The following is an 18184-nucleotide window of genomic DNA, read 5'->3' as shown; positions in this document are numbered from 1 at the left end:
GAATGACAGAATTACTCTATAGAGAACATAAGATTGTCTGCTGCATAGTGTGTTAATTATCCATCAAAATATCAGGGGACTACAGAGCCTAATTCTTTTTAATAATTAGTAGTGTCTACTTAGTACTGCAGCATGCTTTTTTTCTTTAAATGTAGGGTTTATTTTGAAATATCAGCTTATTTTTTTAAGTTTAGTTACAAAAGAAAGGTTAAGTTGAACCCAGAATTTCAAAGAATATTTCTATTACTCATTGATTTAATAGTTTGCTGTCATCTCAAATTTAGAGTAATACAAGACATTTAGACCACAGCTCAAGTCAACCACTGCCACAGCCTCTTCAAATACTTTTTTTTAATTAAAATTAAAGAGACATACTCAGAAAGCTTTTAAAGAACTTGAAATTTTGAAGGAAGAAAACACAGAGAAACAAAGTAAGAAGGATAAGTTTTAGAATCTAAACTCAGAAAAAACATACATAAAGACAATACAAAAGATAGAACTCCTAGGATTTGGGCCAAATATTGGAGCCCCACTGTCCAGAACTTCTCCCTCTTCTTGATACAACACACCTTTCTGGCTAAAGGTACAGCAGTTACTTTGCCAGTTTGGAAGATGAAATTACACAGACATTGTTAACGATCACAATACTGGCTCCCATGATTTCAAGAATTTATTCACCGTATGTATTGATAAAGTTGAGCAGAATGCCACATTTTAACTATGTGATTCACTGTTTATACCTGAAAGTCTTAATTTGCATTACAGTAATTTTATATATATAACATATATATTATTCATATATTAATATATATTAATTATATATTAATTATTTATATAATATATATCTTTGCAATTGAGTAAAGATAAGAATAATTATTAATGTAAAGAATCTAGCACAGCTTTTAATTTTTTTCAATGTGTTTCTCATATTGGGTATTTCTGGGTTTCACTTTCCTTAAGCAACATTGAGCTCTTGTTCTAATGCAAAACTCAGGGTGCTGGTCATATTAAAAGAAATCATCACAAATGTGAGGAGCACAGAAATGCTGTTTGATGCATTGGGGTACAAGAGGACAGAACCCTGTCTTCATTGAGCCTTTAGGAACAAGTGCAAAGAGATTTCAGTATTGAAGAAGAAAAAGAGTATGTTAAGTGCCTGAATTCTGTTCAAAACAGAGGAAAAATATACATAAAGATACTCAGAAAGCACACAATTACAAAAAATAATTACAGCTATTTGAAATAAATCACTTTCATCTTTCATATTTTTGGTCTGAGACTGGTTTTGAATCTATGACACAGATTATGTATCAGGAACAATAGGGGTTATTTATTTTCTTTCTTAAACATTTCTTTAATTTTACTGTAAAGTCAGATATATAGAAAGAAGGAGAGACAGAGAGGAAGATCTCCAATCTTTTGATTCACTCCCCAAGCGGCCTCAATGGCCATAGCTCAGCCGATCCAAAGCCGGGAGCCTGGAGCCTCTTCCCGGTCTCTCACATGGATGCTGGGTCCGGAGGCTTTGGACTGTCTCGACTACTTTCCCAGGCCACAAGCAGGGAGCTGGATAGGAAGCGGGACTGCTGGGATTACAGCAAGTGCCCATATGGGATCCTGGCAAGTACAAGGCGAATACGTTAGCCACTAAGCTATTGTTCTGGGCCTTCATTTTCTTAACCATAAGGGTCTGTCCTTCTAGATCTGGAATCCAAAGAGCTATGTTAATCCAATAGCTCCTTTGTTGTGAACTAGGTAGTGTTTTGCAAGTTAAATAACAAGCAAATCATAATTTACAGTGGTTTGTGGAGATAGATCTTTGGCTCCGAAGAACTCATTTGCTGCAGAATACATAGATTATATTGCATTCATTATCAAGCATTGTAGAGAACATATCAGGTTCTAAGGTCAGCCTTCTGGAGTTCAAAACTTATGGACTCTAGCATTTTCACATTTCTGAGTCAATTTTCTCAGACTAAAATGAAAATAATGTTCAGACCAATTCTAGCAGATTGAAGCTGTTACACCTAAAGGGCGAGCAGTCTGTTCTTGGCACACAATAAACATAAAGACTGAATATTGATTATCATTACATACTTAGAAGTGATTAATACATGACCTACGAAATCAAGCTATGCTTCTATTTGATCTGGTTATTTTATTGTTTTAGCTTTAGAATCATATAAAAGTATTACTTAAAACAAGTGAATGATTACCTAGAAAAGTAATTCACATATTCAGTTATCCATAGAAAGAACGATTAAAGAAGCAGAAAGAAGAAACAAGGCTTTATAGATTACATTGGAATTTGAAGCTTATCACCAAAAGCTTGACTTCACTAGGACTTTTATTTTTGTATTTTTTTCTTTCAAGATTTATTTATTTTTATTACAAAGTCAGATATACAGAGAGGAGGAGAGACAGAGAGGAAGAGCTTCCATCCGATGTTTCACTCCCCAAGTGAGCCGCAACGGGCTAGTGCTGTGCTGGTCCAAAGCCGGGAACCAGGAACCTCTTCTGGGTCTCCCACGTGGGTGCAGGGTCCCAATGCTTTGGGCTGTCCTCGACTGCTTTCCCAGGCCACAAGCAGGGAGCTGGATGGGAAGTGGGACCGCCAGGAATAGAACCTGCTCCCATATGGGATCCCAGGGTGTGGAAGGCGAGGACTTTAGCCGCTAGGCCATGCTGCCGGGCCCGTCAGTAGACTTTTAAAGCCAGTAGATTTGACGAAGGACAATATAATGCATAACTTATGCAATAAACCAACCAATCAAGTGAATATATATATAGTGGATATATATTAATTATAGTTATTGACTGGGAAATTATTTGTTGTGTATTTTGTCCTCCTACTGAATGATGTATTGAGTGTGTTGCTAAGATAATAGATACTCTTTTGTTAAAGGAAGTGTGATTTACTCATCACAATTAATAGGTTTAACCTGTATTAATACTCTCCATTTCATAATTGGTAAATGTCTATGGCAAATATTTTAACTGAATAATAAACAGAACTTTGCCATATTAGTGAGTTAATGTGTTTAGAAAATATATCTACTGTCATATTCACTTGAATTTATTTGTGTAGAATTAAAAACTAGTACATGCAAAAATCTTCCCAAATGATATTGAAATCTGAAAGTTGCTATAAGGATTGGAGGAAAACTCTAGATGCTTTATGATGTCTCTCTGGCTTAAATAGTGGTATATATGTATATATAATTATATATATAATATATATATATATATGTTACTGTTTTTGAAAATTAGCCATCATTCCAAGTTCAAACACTAGCTCTTAACAGTGGCTAACAGTAGATAAGGACAGACTGTATGAGCAGAATTTAACATGGTCAGAACTTATTTGAACCAAAACCAAGTGTAAGATGCAGTTCTAGTAATTAACAATTGATCTCTCATTAGAGAAACACAAGGTAAAGTCACAAAAGATGTAAGACAACATGATTAGTACAGATGACATCTGTATTTGGTGAACGTTTTTGTATGGGATGTATGTATCACTGTGGACTTCGGAGATGCTAAAGGTAATTGCAGAGTAAAGGAATTCAGTCTAGTTTTGCTAATGGGCAATATTTGAGGGGACATACAGCATAACACATTACTAATATTCCTTAAATAGTTCATCTCATCAAAAATAGACTAATGCTAGTAAAGTAGATATTAAGGCTGAAGGATTGATTTGCTTTGGAGCATCTTTTTAGACTTTCTATACCAATGCACACAGCTTGAATATCATAAATAAAGACAAGAAGAATCACTGATTTTCCTTGAGAAAATAAATGATAAAAATTACCATTTTAGAATGACAACTCTGGAGTCATAGTGCAGGATGAATTGAGAGGAAAATAAACTAGCCATGAGGCTGTGCAAACCAGTGGTTAAGAATAAGGAAATGAATGTTAAAATTCTGTCTATGGAGTAACATTCCAATATAAACAATAATATTAGATTAAATATTATGAAATTGTTTGGTTTGCTCCTGAAACATTCTGAAACAAGAACTTTAGAAAATGCATATGAGAAATAATCCAAGATATGAAATCAAAACTTTAATACAAAAATAAAACCAAGTATCTAATGGCAGCAACCTAGGTACCATGGAATACAACAGGGCCCACAGTGCGTTGCTTAACCAGGTGAAGTTAATAACTCTGCTTAGGCAGTTAGATTCAGAGAAGAATAAACTTCATTGTCTCATAGTTAGAAACCACACTGCAGTAAGGCACACAGTAAACATCATTAAAAATGTAACAGTATGTACTAAACTAATGATTTGAACTAAGCACTGTGCAAGCAGAGTGAGGGCCCTGTGCAGTGGCCTAGCAGCTGAAGTCCTCACCTTGAACGCGCTCCGGGATCCCATATGGACGCCGGTTCTAATCCCAGCTGCTCCACTTCCCATCCAGCTCCCTGCTTGTGGCCTGGGAAAGTAGTCAAGGATGGCCCAAAGCTTTGGGACCCTGCACCCACGTGGGAGACCCGGGGGAGGTTCCAGGTTCCCGGCTTTGGACCAGCGCAGCACTGGCCGTTGCGGCTCACTTGGGGAGTGAATCATGGGATGGAAGCTCTTCTTCTCTGTCTCTCCTCCTCTCTGTATATCTGACTTTCTAATAAAAATAAATAAATCTTGAAAGAAAATAAAAGAGAGTGAACCTAATTTTCTAAAGTTGGGTATGATTTTGAAAGCTAAGTGGCAGCTTACCTAATGCAGAATAAAGGTTAAAATAATTACAATGAAAGGCAAAAGCTATAGTTACATGCTCAGTATAGGTCATAGGGAAAATGTTTCTGTGGATAGCATGAAAGATTTGTGAGACAAGAGGCCATGAAATTTAGAACTGACAGGTGAATACAATGCCAGGGGATTCACATTCAGGTTTAAAACAATAGTTAGCCAGTTTAATTATTATTAAGTAATGGAATTAGCAAAATAATTTGGCTGCTTTTTTGTGTGTTGTCACTTTGAAGTTGAACACAATAACTGTAGAAATAGGAAGGAAAGACAAACAGATTTAGAGTTTTGATCTCAAATCTTCAAAGGATTTTCAGAGAAAGAAATATGTTGACACTATGCCAAATTCTGTTTTTCTGCTGTGCAGTGAAGGCCAAATGGGAGCGATATGAGAAAACCTACATTTCTTTCTGACAGGCAGGTAGAGAAAGGTATTATGGAGAGAGTCGTACACAAAGGAAAGTTTGCATATAATGCCCTGGGGTTAAAAGGATGAAGATACTATAATTTGACTAGAATTAATAATCAAAAAGGGCTTGATTGTGATGATATGATGTGATATCATCATATATGATAATGAACTGGATCAATAAGATAATTAAAATGACTTTACATAAGTATTATGGTAGAATATGTATATCATAAAATAAAGTATAACTAATTGCTATAAAAATATAAAATATATTTTATAGGTAAAGTATAAAATATGAAAAAGGACAAGATTTATTGAGTCTTACAAGGTTGTGCTTTTTGGTTTCGGTTTTCAGTGCAAGAGGCTCTTTTCTCTCCATTATCTTTTTTATTTTTAACCTATTTTATTGTTTTGTTGACAATCTTTACATAGTTAATTATGGTTAAAGAACAAAAAAAAAAAGGTTCAGCGGGTATAGGGAAGTGGGTAATACTATTATGTCCATATTGTTTCCATCATGTACTCTCCATTATCTTTTAAAGGACTATAACTGGAAGAGAAGCTTAGTGGTGGCTGAATTTTAACATGCATGGGACATACTAAGATCTTTTTAAACAAAGATTTTGGTGAAATTTTATACTCTGTTAAGGATAAATGATAATCGGAAAGTTAAGGCTAAATGAAATTCGGGATTGTTGTTACACAAAGTATCGAATGGATGAAAAGGAGGGTGAAAAGAAGCACTGGAAAGAGCTTGAGTAGGTCATTGAAGTCTGTGTAAAAAGTGTAAGAAGTTTATACATTAGTGAGTAAAAACATGGCATGCTTTTTAGTAGTTGTCATAAACCTAAGTGCAATAATCTCTTTCCCCCAATTCAGTCTTTGTCTTTACCACCGTCGTAGCAACATGTTCAGTTCAGTGATCCATCCTTGCCTTGGTCTTTTAAGTTTCTGCCTCCTTGAATCCTGTGAACTCATCCTCTGACTCACTGCAGCCACTCTTTTCTGTTTTAGCAGCCTAAATCATGCCATTGTCATTTCTTCTGTATGTAAATCTTGATTTCAAGGAAAGCAGTGTATGTTTTTTTTTAAGATTTATTTGTTTTTATTGCAAAGTCAGATATACAGAGAGGAGGAGAGACAGAGAGGAAGATCTTCCTTCTAGTAATTCACACTCCAAGTGAGCACAAGGGCCAGAGCTCAACCTATCCGAAGCCAGGAGTGAGAAACTTCCTCCAGGTCTCCCATGTGGGTACAGGGTCCCAAGGCCTTGGGCCATCCTTGAGTGCTTTCCCAGGCCACAAGCAGGGAGATGAATGGGAAGAGGGGAAGGGGGGTTACCGGGGTTAGAACTGGTGCCCATATGGGATCCCGGGGCGTGTTCAAGGCGAGGACTTTAGCCGCTAGGCCACTGCAATGGGCCCAAGCAGTGTGTGTTTCACAATTTTTATTTAGTCCAAATAGTTTTAGTGCTTTTTACTCGAATAATTCTTGAACTCCTCTACATCAATCATTCCTTTGATTTACCCACTATCTCCTAATACACCACAGTTTCATGTGTTCACATACCGCCTCTTTTACTAACTTAAGTTTCATAGTCACTTATGCTCCTCTCTATGTTCTCAACCCTGGCCCTGCAGCATCATATCATAATATACTCAGTAAAACTTAGCCTTTGTTGTATTCATTTCACAGCTGTATCTATTGCAATTGGCTATAGATAGCAAAAACAACCTTAACTACAGGTTTTATCTAAAATTTATAATCTTATTAATCTTTATATCACCAATGTAACGCCCTATTCATACCTATTTCTCCATGTGCTACATTACCTCTTATAAAAAGGAACAATTCTTGATAGTTCTTAGTAGGGTGCTGCATTCTCTCTCCTGTCTTCTCTACAATTGTTAGGAAACAGATGCAGGATTGAGGAAGAGAAGGTTTAGAAATCCACAACAAAATTGGATTTATTATCAAAGAGGGAACTAAATCAATAGAGAGTGACTGACTGCCAGTGTTGATGGAGTTGAACACACACCAGGAGTCCAGTCCTTCACCAGGCTGCGCATTTTATAGATGGAATGTAGGGGTATGCCTGTTCCCAAGAGCGGGGTAATTCCAAGAAAACGGAAGAGTGGGTGGGGACCAGCACCAACTTTTCAGTAGGCATTTCAGTCTTGATAGGTATTACTCCCAAGAGACGATGAAGGAACAGCAGAGCAGAGCCTTAGGTGGGGACAGGTTAGACATCATTTGAAATGCTGTGTAACAGAGTCACTGGTGAGAGATTCTTTATTTGCTATATTAAGAGCATAAGGATCAAATTTGTGTAATTGCTCCCTTCAGTAATTATTCACCCTAGAAATATGAATTTTATCTTTGTACTGAATTGTTCTCATCTGCAAACCTACTAAAATATTAACTATCCTAAAAGTGAACCTTCAATACATCACCCTATCAAGTTCCCATTCTATTTCTATTAAAAAAAGAAGCTCCTAAAAGTTATCCAACTTTATCTCCCATGTCTATATTGCTTTTAAAAAATACTTTTCCTGTGTATTAAATAACACTCCTGCAAAGGTCACTGAAGGTCTTCATATTATCAAAACGAATTGACTGGATATAAAGGAAACTAAATTACACTAAGGGAATCAAGTGTTTGGTATAGTGATTCTGATATTCTTTAGGGAATATTTACATTCCCATATTGATTGCCAGAGTTTGAGTCTTCTCTTTCTGGTTTCCCACTGATACGCAAGCTGAGACCCAGCAGGTGCTCAGACAAGGCCTGTGTCCCTGTGTCCATGCGGGAGACTTGGATTGAGTTTCAGGCTCCTGGATTCAGCTTGACCTTGCCTTGCTTCCATGGGCATTTGCGAAGTCAATCCATGGGTAGAAAAGATTTCTGTGTCTCTGACTCTCTACCTTTCCAATGAAAACTAAAAGAATAAGTAAAGTGAAACAAGGATGACTAGAATGGAATAAAGAAATGGATGAGAAAGATATTAGAAAATCAATTTGGTGGAACTTGCCAACCAATTGATAGAGTGAAATAGAGACATTATCTGTTTTTAAAATTTGTTTTACTATCATATGACCATGACACACTAATTTAATAAAATATGTTTTTTATGAGTCTAGATAAGAGGATTAACTTTTTCTCAAACTAAGAGAATAAGAATGAAAGACATAAAATAGTCTCAGTTCCAATGTCATCTACTATATAGTTTGTACATTGCTAACAATCAAGGATTCCGTAATGGAAACATGAAATATTTTAAAAGATTACCTTTGCAAAGTTGTCTGCTTTTCAGACACTGTTTATGATGGAAAGGTAAAAATAATATAGCCTATGAACAGTATTAGTTTGTAGGTTAGAAAACTGGTACTGAACCAAGAGATAGGTGCATAATCAGATTGCACAATTGGTTATAATTGTGGTTAATCTCACAAAAAAAAAAGAAACAATATGGAGGATAATGAATATATCAAAGAGAGAGAGGCAGAGGCAGAAGTTAACCTGGGGGAAATGGGAAAAGTGGGAAAGAAACTTTCCTAAAAAAGTAATAGAGGTAGAGCTTAGTTGTCTACAAATCTTTGATGACTAAATTAATTAGTGCTTTGCAAACCACAGGAAGTTTCCATGGGGATGAAAGGAGAGTAGTAATTTTCTGTTAACTAATATGCAGAGTAGAGAAATATATACGAGCAAAATTGACATTTTGAGATTTGGTTATCGTTTATAGTTTTTGCCTTTATTCTTAAGGAAGAGTGGTTTTCACTTACAACTGTTGAATTAGTTTTCAGTGGATGGGTTAAGCCTTTGATTATAAAATAAATTGAAATCTTACTGTAAAACTTAAGAAGGAAAATAAAAAAGAAGAAAAAGAAGGGTGGATCACAGAATAAGCAGAAGGGAGAATAGCTTGAGAGGTATCACACTGCCAAATCTGTACGTGTGAAATACGTGAGATTTGTTCACTTTATAAATGATGGTTTAATTTTGAAAAAAGAACAGTGAGGGCAAGTGACTTCTTTCTTCAGTGATGAGTGGACATTGTGATGCAGGAGTTAACCCCCACTTGGAACTCCCAAACCTATCAGGGTCCCACCAACTCCAGTCCAGACTCCAGCATTGTCAATCCAGTTCCCTGCTAGTTGAAGGTAGAGACAGATTTCCCAGCTCCTAGCTTCAGCTTCATCCAACACCAGTTGCTGGTCATGTAAGGAGTAAACCAATAGAGCAGTTCCGATTTATTCTTATTCTCTCATTCATTCTTTCTCCCTTCCCTTAATACTTCCCTTTGCTCCCTGTTTACCATGTTGCCCTCTCTCTGCCTTTAAAATAAATTACTATGGACTTAGGTTTATACTTCTTGCCTGACATTAAACCTCTTATCTGATAGTCAATAGCTCGATGAAATTGAGTTATGTATTAAGTGTACAACATCCCATTTTCTCTTATTTAAAATGAGAAAATCATATATACCTTTTGTAAGATTTAAATGGCATTTTACTCATATACAAAGAGTGTGAATTTAGCAGGTGTTCTCTCACTGTTTCCTTCCTTCCTTGTTGCATCTGCAAACTTTAATGCACATCAAGACTTCTGATGAGGCTGTGATAATAATCACTTTCCCTCTGGAAACTTTTCCCCTTTGAAGAAACCCTTTGAAATCAGTGAGAGTTCGTAAAACTAAATATGTGAGGAACTGTTTACAGAGAAAGTCAGAAGTTGCTATGTTTAATGTCTCAAATGTGAGCAGTAACAGCAGGAAAGCTGGCATTCTAAATAACAAGACTACATTATAAAAACAATCCATGCAGATTAAAATGTAAAAATACACTTTAAACAATAGTTTAAAACAACGCATTTGTCATGTTCTGCCAGTTATGCAAACAGGCAGCTGATCAACTGAAATGGCAGAACTAATTTCTCAAGGCTATTTTAAGTCTCTGAATTCTTTGTGATGATTTTATGAACGGCTAGGCAACTAAGGGTAAGAAAGTTTTCTGGAGCAAACAATTGCTCCAAAGAATTATAAAAATCTGGAAAATCAAAAGCTAGCTGGTGAGTTTTCTGTTAGATACAAAGAACAGAGATGTTCAAATGATCCTTGAGTGAAGGATTTTGACTATGAGGAAATATAAGACATGACAAGAGAAAAAGAGATATTAGACATTAATCGGAGCCCAAACTGTGGAATAACTTTAAGGGAACGAAGACTGGGAGAGTAAAGCCCAGTCTAGATATTTACAAGAATCTCAGTCGGTGGAGTTGCTTTCATTTCTTCCCCAGTAAAGTGACTCCACTATCATGCAGTTTACCATCTACCGGGAGCATTTTCTATCTTCCAGATGATGGCTGTGTGTGTGTGTGTGTGTGTGTGTGTGTGTGTGTATTTATGCATGCGAAACATGTTTAAATCTCAGATTGGCTTCTAGTAACCTTCATTTGTATCCTAGTGCATTCCTTCAGTTTCTTGTAGAATAGACTTGTCTAACACACTGAATAAAATCCAACAAATTACAAAGCCTTGTCCTTTATTCTTTCCCATGGGAAAACATTATGGCATATATACATGTTTGAATGAAGTATGAAGAAATCACAATTTCTAGTTAAATCACACATGAAAAGAACTCACTTGGATTAAGATGGAAGATGCACAAAGAATACTTAAAGACTTAGCACACCTAATTACTCAAGGAGTATTAACACAATGTTTGGAATCATTAAGCTTTTAGTTTCATTTTTTTCCTGGTTGGAATGGCCATTATCCCATTATTGCTAGACCCATGTCAGCTTTCAGATAAGCATTTGGGAGCTGCTGAAATGAGAACTGTAGATTATTCAATACGAAATTCGATGTTCTGAATCACATTCATGTAGGTGTCGGTGACAACCTGTAAAAATCAACATGCTAAAACTTTTGGCAAGTTTCAAGAGTTTCTTTAAAAAAATACTTTAAGAGCTCTAATCCCTACATACATAGACAAAAGCACACAGAGACACACAGACATGCATACATGCCCATGTCACAAAGTCCAAGAAACCTTCAGCAAAAAAAAAAGCCAATAAGAGTTTCAAAGTTTGGACTTACTACCAAGCATAATGATTCTATTTCTGTGAACATAGATACAAAGCATTTTCTACAACTTTGTGCATATGATTTTATGAAAAGAGAAAACAAACTAAGCATGTAAAAAAACTCAACAAACATTACTCAAAGAGAATACTCATCAGATTTTAGTTTGCTTTATCTAACATATTGACTATTTAACATAAATTTATACAAATAGCATAGATTTTATGTATTTCATATATATATAGTTTTAACATGTAACTAACTTATTAGCTACCCTCCTCCTACTTCTTATTTTTTTCAATTTTATGAAAAAAATTCTTTTTAAAGCTTTTTATTTATGATTGCAAGAGTTAAAGAGGGGTATACAAAGAGACAGATATTTATTCTGCTGGTTCGCTCTCCAAGTGGCTGGATTGGCCAGGGCTGAGTAAGTCCAAAGCCAGGAGCCAGGAAGATCATCTGGTCCTCCTACGTGAATCGCAGGACCAACTTCTGTTGCTTTCCCAGGCTATTAGCTAGGAGCTTAACTGGAAGTGGAGCAGGTGGTGTTCAGACTGGCAGCAGAATGGAATGCCGGCATTTTAGGTAGTAGCTTTACCCACTATGACATATTGCCAGCTCCACATACTCTCAATCTACTTCATAATTACAAGCTTAATACTCCACCATTGTTTTAATCCTACCAAAAGACAGTGTGTTGAGAAAAGATACCGAATTGCTTTCTTTAGGCCTTATGTGTATACTTTTTTGCTAAGTAGAATGAGCCCCCAAAAGATGGTAGAGAAAAATGGGTGCATCACATTAATTCATAGTTGAAAGAACAGGAGAAAATAAGTCTTAAAATTCAGTAATCAAGGGAAAGTAACTTCAGTGTGCAGAAGATTCTTGATCAATTTATTCTTGATGGTTCAGAAGGGAACATAATTCTAATGACTTCTCTGATTTTCAGAATATATGTGCTAGTAATGGACAATATGTTCTCCTAATGATAAAACTCTGGTTTTCTCAATGTTTCTATGTAAACAGTACTTATAATGGTGTATTTATTGGTTGACAGCACAAGTTATCTTTTGCTTCTTGTCAGGAAATTATTCTCTTCCTTTATTTACAAAGTGACTTATAGCAGTAAAAACCTGTCTGTATATCCAGTCTCATGAAATTTCACTTATTAATAGTTTATTAGGGAATTGAAAAGAAGAAAATACATGAATATTTTTTTAAAAGGTTTATTTTATTTTTATTGGAAAGTCAGATATACAGAAAGGAGGAGAGACAGAGAGGAGGATCTTCTGTCCACTGATTCATTACCAATGTTGCCACATTGGCCAGAGCTGCACCGATCCAAAGCCAGAAGTCAAGAGCTTCTTCCACATCTCCCACGCTGGTTCAGGGTTCCAAGGCTTTGGGTCATCCTCAGCTGCTTTCTCAGGCCACAAGCAGGGAGCTGGATAGGAAGCAGGGTCACCGGGTTTAGAGCTAGCACCCATATGGGATCACGGTGCATGGAAGGCAAGAACTTCAGTTGCTAGGCCACCACGCTGGGCCATAATATTTTATAAATGACTAACTCAAGAGATTGTGACTCTCAGTTTTATTTGATTGTAGTAAGATATATAGATATATATGGTCCCTATCATACTAACAGCTATGTAAACCTACAACACTCTTATGGTATGGAAGAAAATAGGGATCCAGAGAAGTGCCATAAATACACAAATGCTTACATCGAGCCAGGTCTGGACCTGGAACTTGCATCATTTGCCTACAAATCACATGATGATTTTCAATATGTTGTGAGATGTTGAGTACCATGGCATATTAAACATGGTACAATATTTTGAGGCATAATGTGCTCTAGTTAATCATTTATCTTTATCATGTTTTCACTGTGATAATTGTTATTGTGATTACTTTAATTGGACTTTTTCTTACACAGTACAGTGACTGTAACTATATTCAGGTTCTTAAAGGCAATAATAAATACTTAGAACTGTTGAAAAATAATTGAATATCAAGTAATATAAAATTAAAATAATGTGGGAATCTGGTATTACATGCACTTAGGACATTTTTTTAGTTTCCAATATATTTCATTCAGTAGCTTAATGCCTTTCAATGTACATTATATTTCAATGTACATTATATTTCATATGGCTCTGCCTTTGATGTTTATCCTGGGTATATGTTCGTTACATTTATAATCAACCTGAAATCACTGGTGATAATAAATATAATAATTTCAGATCTAATCTCTAAATAATGACGGATAACTGTTCCAACTATATTTCAGGCAAAATTATTAAGCCATTGCTGAGGTATCTGATTAATAGAATATGATGTCAGTAGGTAACATTTATCATCCAGCACCAACATACGCTTGAAACTTGTTTCTCACTATTCTTTCATATTTGGTGTAATCAAATTCAGAAATGAGGGCGTGCACTGTGATGCAACACATCCCTCTCTGTCTCCCTCCCTCGCTCCCTCTCTCTCTATTGTTCTGCCTTTTAAATTGATTAAAAGTGCATTAATATTAAAAAATTAATTTTGAATAAAATACTCAAATTTTACCTCGTTTCTACTTTTTCTTCTTACTGATAATACCAAATCCTATCACCAATCTGTTAATCTTACTTTCACTGTCATACTAAAGTGATAGCAATTCCATTTTCATCAATTTCTCCCAGTAATTTCTCCTTCCTCTCATTTCCCAAAATAGCTGAACCTTTCTCGTTTTATCTGTCCTCTTTTATTAGGATTTGTATAACTTACATCTTCTGTATTCTGTTGGAATTTATATTTACTGCCAAAAGGTACAGCATGTAAAAATGGAACAAAATGAATATATCACTTTATTTTGGGTCCTTTCCTACCATCACTGTTAAAGTCTTCCTAGTCTAGTATTTTGATTACAATATACTTAACATCCAGAGCAGTCATAACATAGAAACTGTCACTAGTCACCACATGAGAAAAAATATCATCCAATTCATTTGTTCAAATTCCTAAGGATTTCATGATGTAAGAAATTATAGAAATAATTATGAAGATGGGCCCGGCGGCGTGGCCTAGCGGCTTAAGTCCTCGCCTTGAATGCCCCGGGATCCCACATAGGCGCTGGTTCTAATCCCGGCAGCTCCACTTCCCATCCAGCTCCCTGCTTGTGGCCTGGGAAAGCAGTCGAGGACGGCCCAAAGCTTTGGGACCCTGCACCCGCGTGGGAGACCCGGAAGAGGTTCCTGGTTCCCGGCTTTGGATCAGCGCGCACTGGCCCGTTGCGGCTCACTTGGGGAGTGAAACATTAGAAGGAAGATCTTCCTCTCTGTCTCTCCTCTCTGTATATCTGGCTTTCCAATAATAATAAAATCTTAAAAAAAAGAAATAATTATGATGAATGTGAGACAGAAGTATAAGTTGAAATGTGTTATAGCTGTTATTGTATGATAACTGATCAATAGTGTGTGCTTTGTTGTGTGGTCAGATAAGCCAGTGCCTGGGACAGCCTCATCCCATATCAGTGTCCTGCCTAGATTCCAGGCTACTCTCCTTCAAATCCAGCTTCCTGTTAACACATCTTGCAAGGCAATAAATTATGGCTCAAGGTCGTTCACTTGGGAGACCTGGATAGAGTTGTTGGCTCTTTGCTTCGGCTTAGCCTAGTCATGATGACAGCAGGCCTTTGAAAGTGATTTAAAACATCTTTGCAAACTATATTGTCTCTCTCTCCATCTGCCAATGAAATAGGTAAAAATTACCACCACACCCCCAAAAAATAGTGCAAAGAAGATTAAATAGATCCCCAATGCAATTAGGAAATAAGCCCATATCTGGCTTATGATTATGTGTGTGTGTGTGTATATATATATACACACACACATACATACACACACATGTATTTGCCTGTATATATATATATATATATATAAAACACACACATATATTTTAATTTCTTTCTTGTTAGGCTGCATAATTGATTTGTTAATTACCAATTAACTATCTGATTTTAGCCCTCCAGATCCCATTTGTTCAACATGCTAATCTTCTACCCTCTGATCTTATTGACAAGTAGCATGATAAAAATTACACTCAAGAAAAACTCAGCATTGAAAGTCTCTAATGTATATAAAATCACTATTAAAATACACAGTTCCTTGTACATGTGAAAAAAAAAAAAACCTCTTTGCCTTTAGGCTTAGCTTTTGATCCATTCTAGAAAATTCTAATTAAGTACCCAAATTTTCAGAAATCATTGGTTCCCCATTTTGTAACATGCTTGGAAGAATGGTGTTTTAAATTGCATTCTGCTTAGGGAAAATACCCTGGATTTTTGTAAGTAATTGAAATAAATAGACACCCATTGTAAAACTAGAGGGGAAAACATGGGGAGGAGAGGGAATTTGAGAAGAAAAACAGGAAATCTCAGAGCTATTAATCTGTGTCATAAAACAAAGCTAACTAATACATAAATAAATAAACCCACAACCATAAAGACCTGGAAGGAAAGTAATCTGTGCTTCCTTTGAAGGCTTCTGTTTTGGGGGAATTAGAGTAATTTGGGGTAATCTCCAAATGTCATGTAATTCTAAAGTAGGGCAGAGAAGTAAGCCAAGGGAGACTGGTGCAGGGAAAGAGATGAAGATGTATTGCTGTGTTCACTGAATAATATTGAGCTCAACACATGAGCAATCTAAGGATCAAAGAGTGACCTTGCCTGGAGACAAGCCAAATGTTTTGAATTGCAACCAAGTGTCTTAGGGGACTGATTTGGTTTCCTCTCAACATCAAACCTTGCTCAACAAAATAAATTACAAGTTCAGTTTCCTATGACTTGAAATATTAAAAATTGCAGCTGAGATAAACCACATAGTCATGGCAGATAATCAATGATTAATATAGTACATGTGGTGTGCCTAGACCGTTTTGCTGAAGCGCCTCGATAAAGTAATGCTAAGAAAATAGTTCAATAAAATAGTACTAACAAAATACCTTGATAAAGTACTACTAAGAAAAAAATATGACTTCAGGTCATAAAATGCTGCTTTTGATCTGTTTCCATCAACAGATCTTTGTAGCATAGCACCTTGGGCCAGCCACTTGATCTCTGACTCAGATTCCTTACCTTTACTCTGATTCTAATTAATCATACATCAGCAAATCAAAACACTACTGCTTAATTATAAAAAATAAAATTGCATAATTGATTACAAAATAACATTTGAATTTGAATCTCTTACTCTGATAATCAAGTCCTCTGTTTTTTAGACTCTGGTTGTAATTACAAATGTACGCATTAGTACTCCTTCACATTCCAACATGCTAGAAAAACAAGTATGTACAAATATTCTCATAGACGAACTATGTAATGGAGACTAGCATACCAGGAATTCAAGGCACAGTGAAGTAGACATCTGTAGTCCCAAATAAAAGGAAGACTCGCAGTGAAACAGTTAAATACCACCTTAACAATATGATACTATATTTTCTACCTTTGCCTATACCAACAATGTCATGAAGCAACTATGTAACAGAATGTTTAACTTGTAACTGGTTTTAGTATATAGTACAGTATTGAAGGACTATACTACTGTGATAATATGCGGGGAAAGTGGGAGAGTAAAATGGGGAATAGAAAGGAGGGAATCCATGTACCTACAAAACTTTATCATGGAAAATAATAAAAATGACCTTTTAAAAAATGGATTACTATTTTTGCTGATTTCACATCCCTTTAAATCAATGGCTCCATTTGCTTTCTTTTCTTTATTTTCTCTACTTCCAGGTCCCATCTATATTTTAATGCTTTCAATCTAACACTAGAGATATCTCATTCATGCCATTCATCACTTTCTATTTTGTATTATAATATATAACTTTCCTCCCATATTTCCTCCTATGTTGCTTCTTTCTTTAGGAATATATTTGTTGAAAATACAGTTGTTTTAAGATAATCATTTGGAAATATTTGTTAAATATATTTGTTTCAAGTCATAGTCTGTAGTTCTTTGTAATTAAAATAATTTTCAAAATCTCTTGGTATATTCAATAAATATGTTGATTTAATTAGAATATCTTTGACAATATAATTTTTGGCTTTTTATCATTTTAAAAAGTAAACAATTATGTGACAGGGTGAATGTTCATAGTTATTTATTTCCTTTGAAGAATAATCAGTAATTAAATGATGCCTTTCAACAAGTACTAGTTAAAGTGGATCAAATATAGAGGCAGCCCATTCTTAATACTAGGATTTCATCCTAGTTATTGAGCCTGCTTACTTTCATCATATCAAAAAATGTAACAACCAGCAAATAGACTTCAGCAACCCAAACAGTGATTTCTAAGTAGTAGCTTCAGGATTGGAAGGAAATTGTGACATTCATTTATGCTTAAACACTATTTATTTTTTATTTCCCAGGTGTGATGGGAGAATATGAGCCGAAAATTGAGGTCCATTTTCCATTCACAGTTACAGCTGCTAAGGGAACAACTGTTAAGATGGAGTGCTTTGCACTTGGCAAGTAAGTACATATTCTTCTATAATTAGATACAATTGTTTATTAAAATATGGCGTGCCTTATTTTTGGATCCTATGTTTCAAGTTTCATTGTTTCAGGTGACCCAGGCTGGCAGTACAGTTTTCTTGTCATTTTTATAAACAGCATGCATGTAATTTTGCTATATTAATGAGAATATAACTTCTCTAAGACTTAAGACTACAAAATCATCCTTAAATTCTAATCAGCAATTATAAAAAACAGGAACGAGTTCTATCTGCTTCTCTTGGGTATGATGCAAATTGTGATATTATTTTAAGACAAGACATAAAGATCATAAGGATGAGAGTTGCAGTGAAGAAGCTGAATGGTTTCAGTGCCTGTTGAAAGAGAAACAGCAGCATTAGCTGTCAATATGCACAATATGTAATCATTCCTG

At 35.6% G+C, this 18184-nt stretch overlaps 1 protein-coding gene across 1 annotated transcript in view; it reads left to right on the top strand.

Annotated features, from left to right (window-relative positions):
- Nucleotides 1-18184, top strand: part of CNTN5 (contactin 5) — a 394493-nt gene that overhangs the window by 320573 nt on the left and 55736 nt on the right. The window contains exon 7 of the mRNA XM_058663995.1: nucleotides 17667-17769. Coding sequence (XP_058519978.1) covers nucleotides 17667-17769 — 103 coding nt within the window. The remainder of the gene's footprint in view (nucleotides 1-17666; nucleotides 17770-18184) is intronic.

This window comes from Ochotona princeps, chromosome 4 (assembly GCF_030435755.1).
Source record: "Ochotona princeps isolate mOchPri1 chromosome 4, mOchPri1.hap1, whole genome shotgun sequence".
Taxonomy (NCBI): Eukaryota; Metazoa; Chordata; class Mammalia; order Lagomorpha; family Ochotonidae; genus Ochotona; species Ochotona princeps.
The sequence above is the reverse complement of the archived record's forward strand: the minus strand, read 5'-3'. Positions and strand labels throughout refer to the sequence as shown.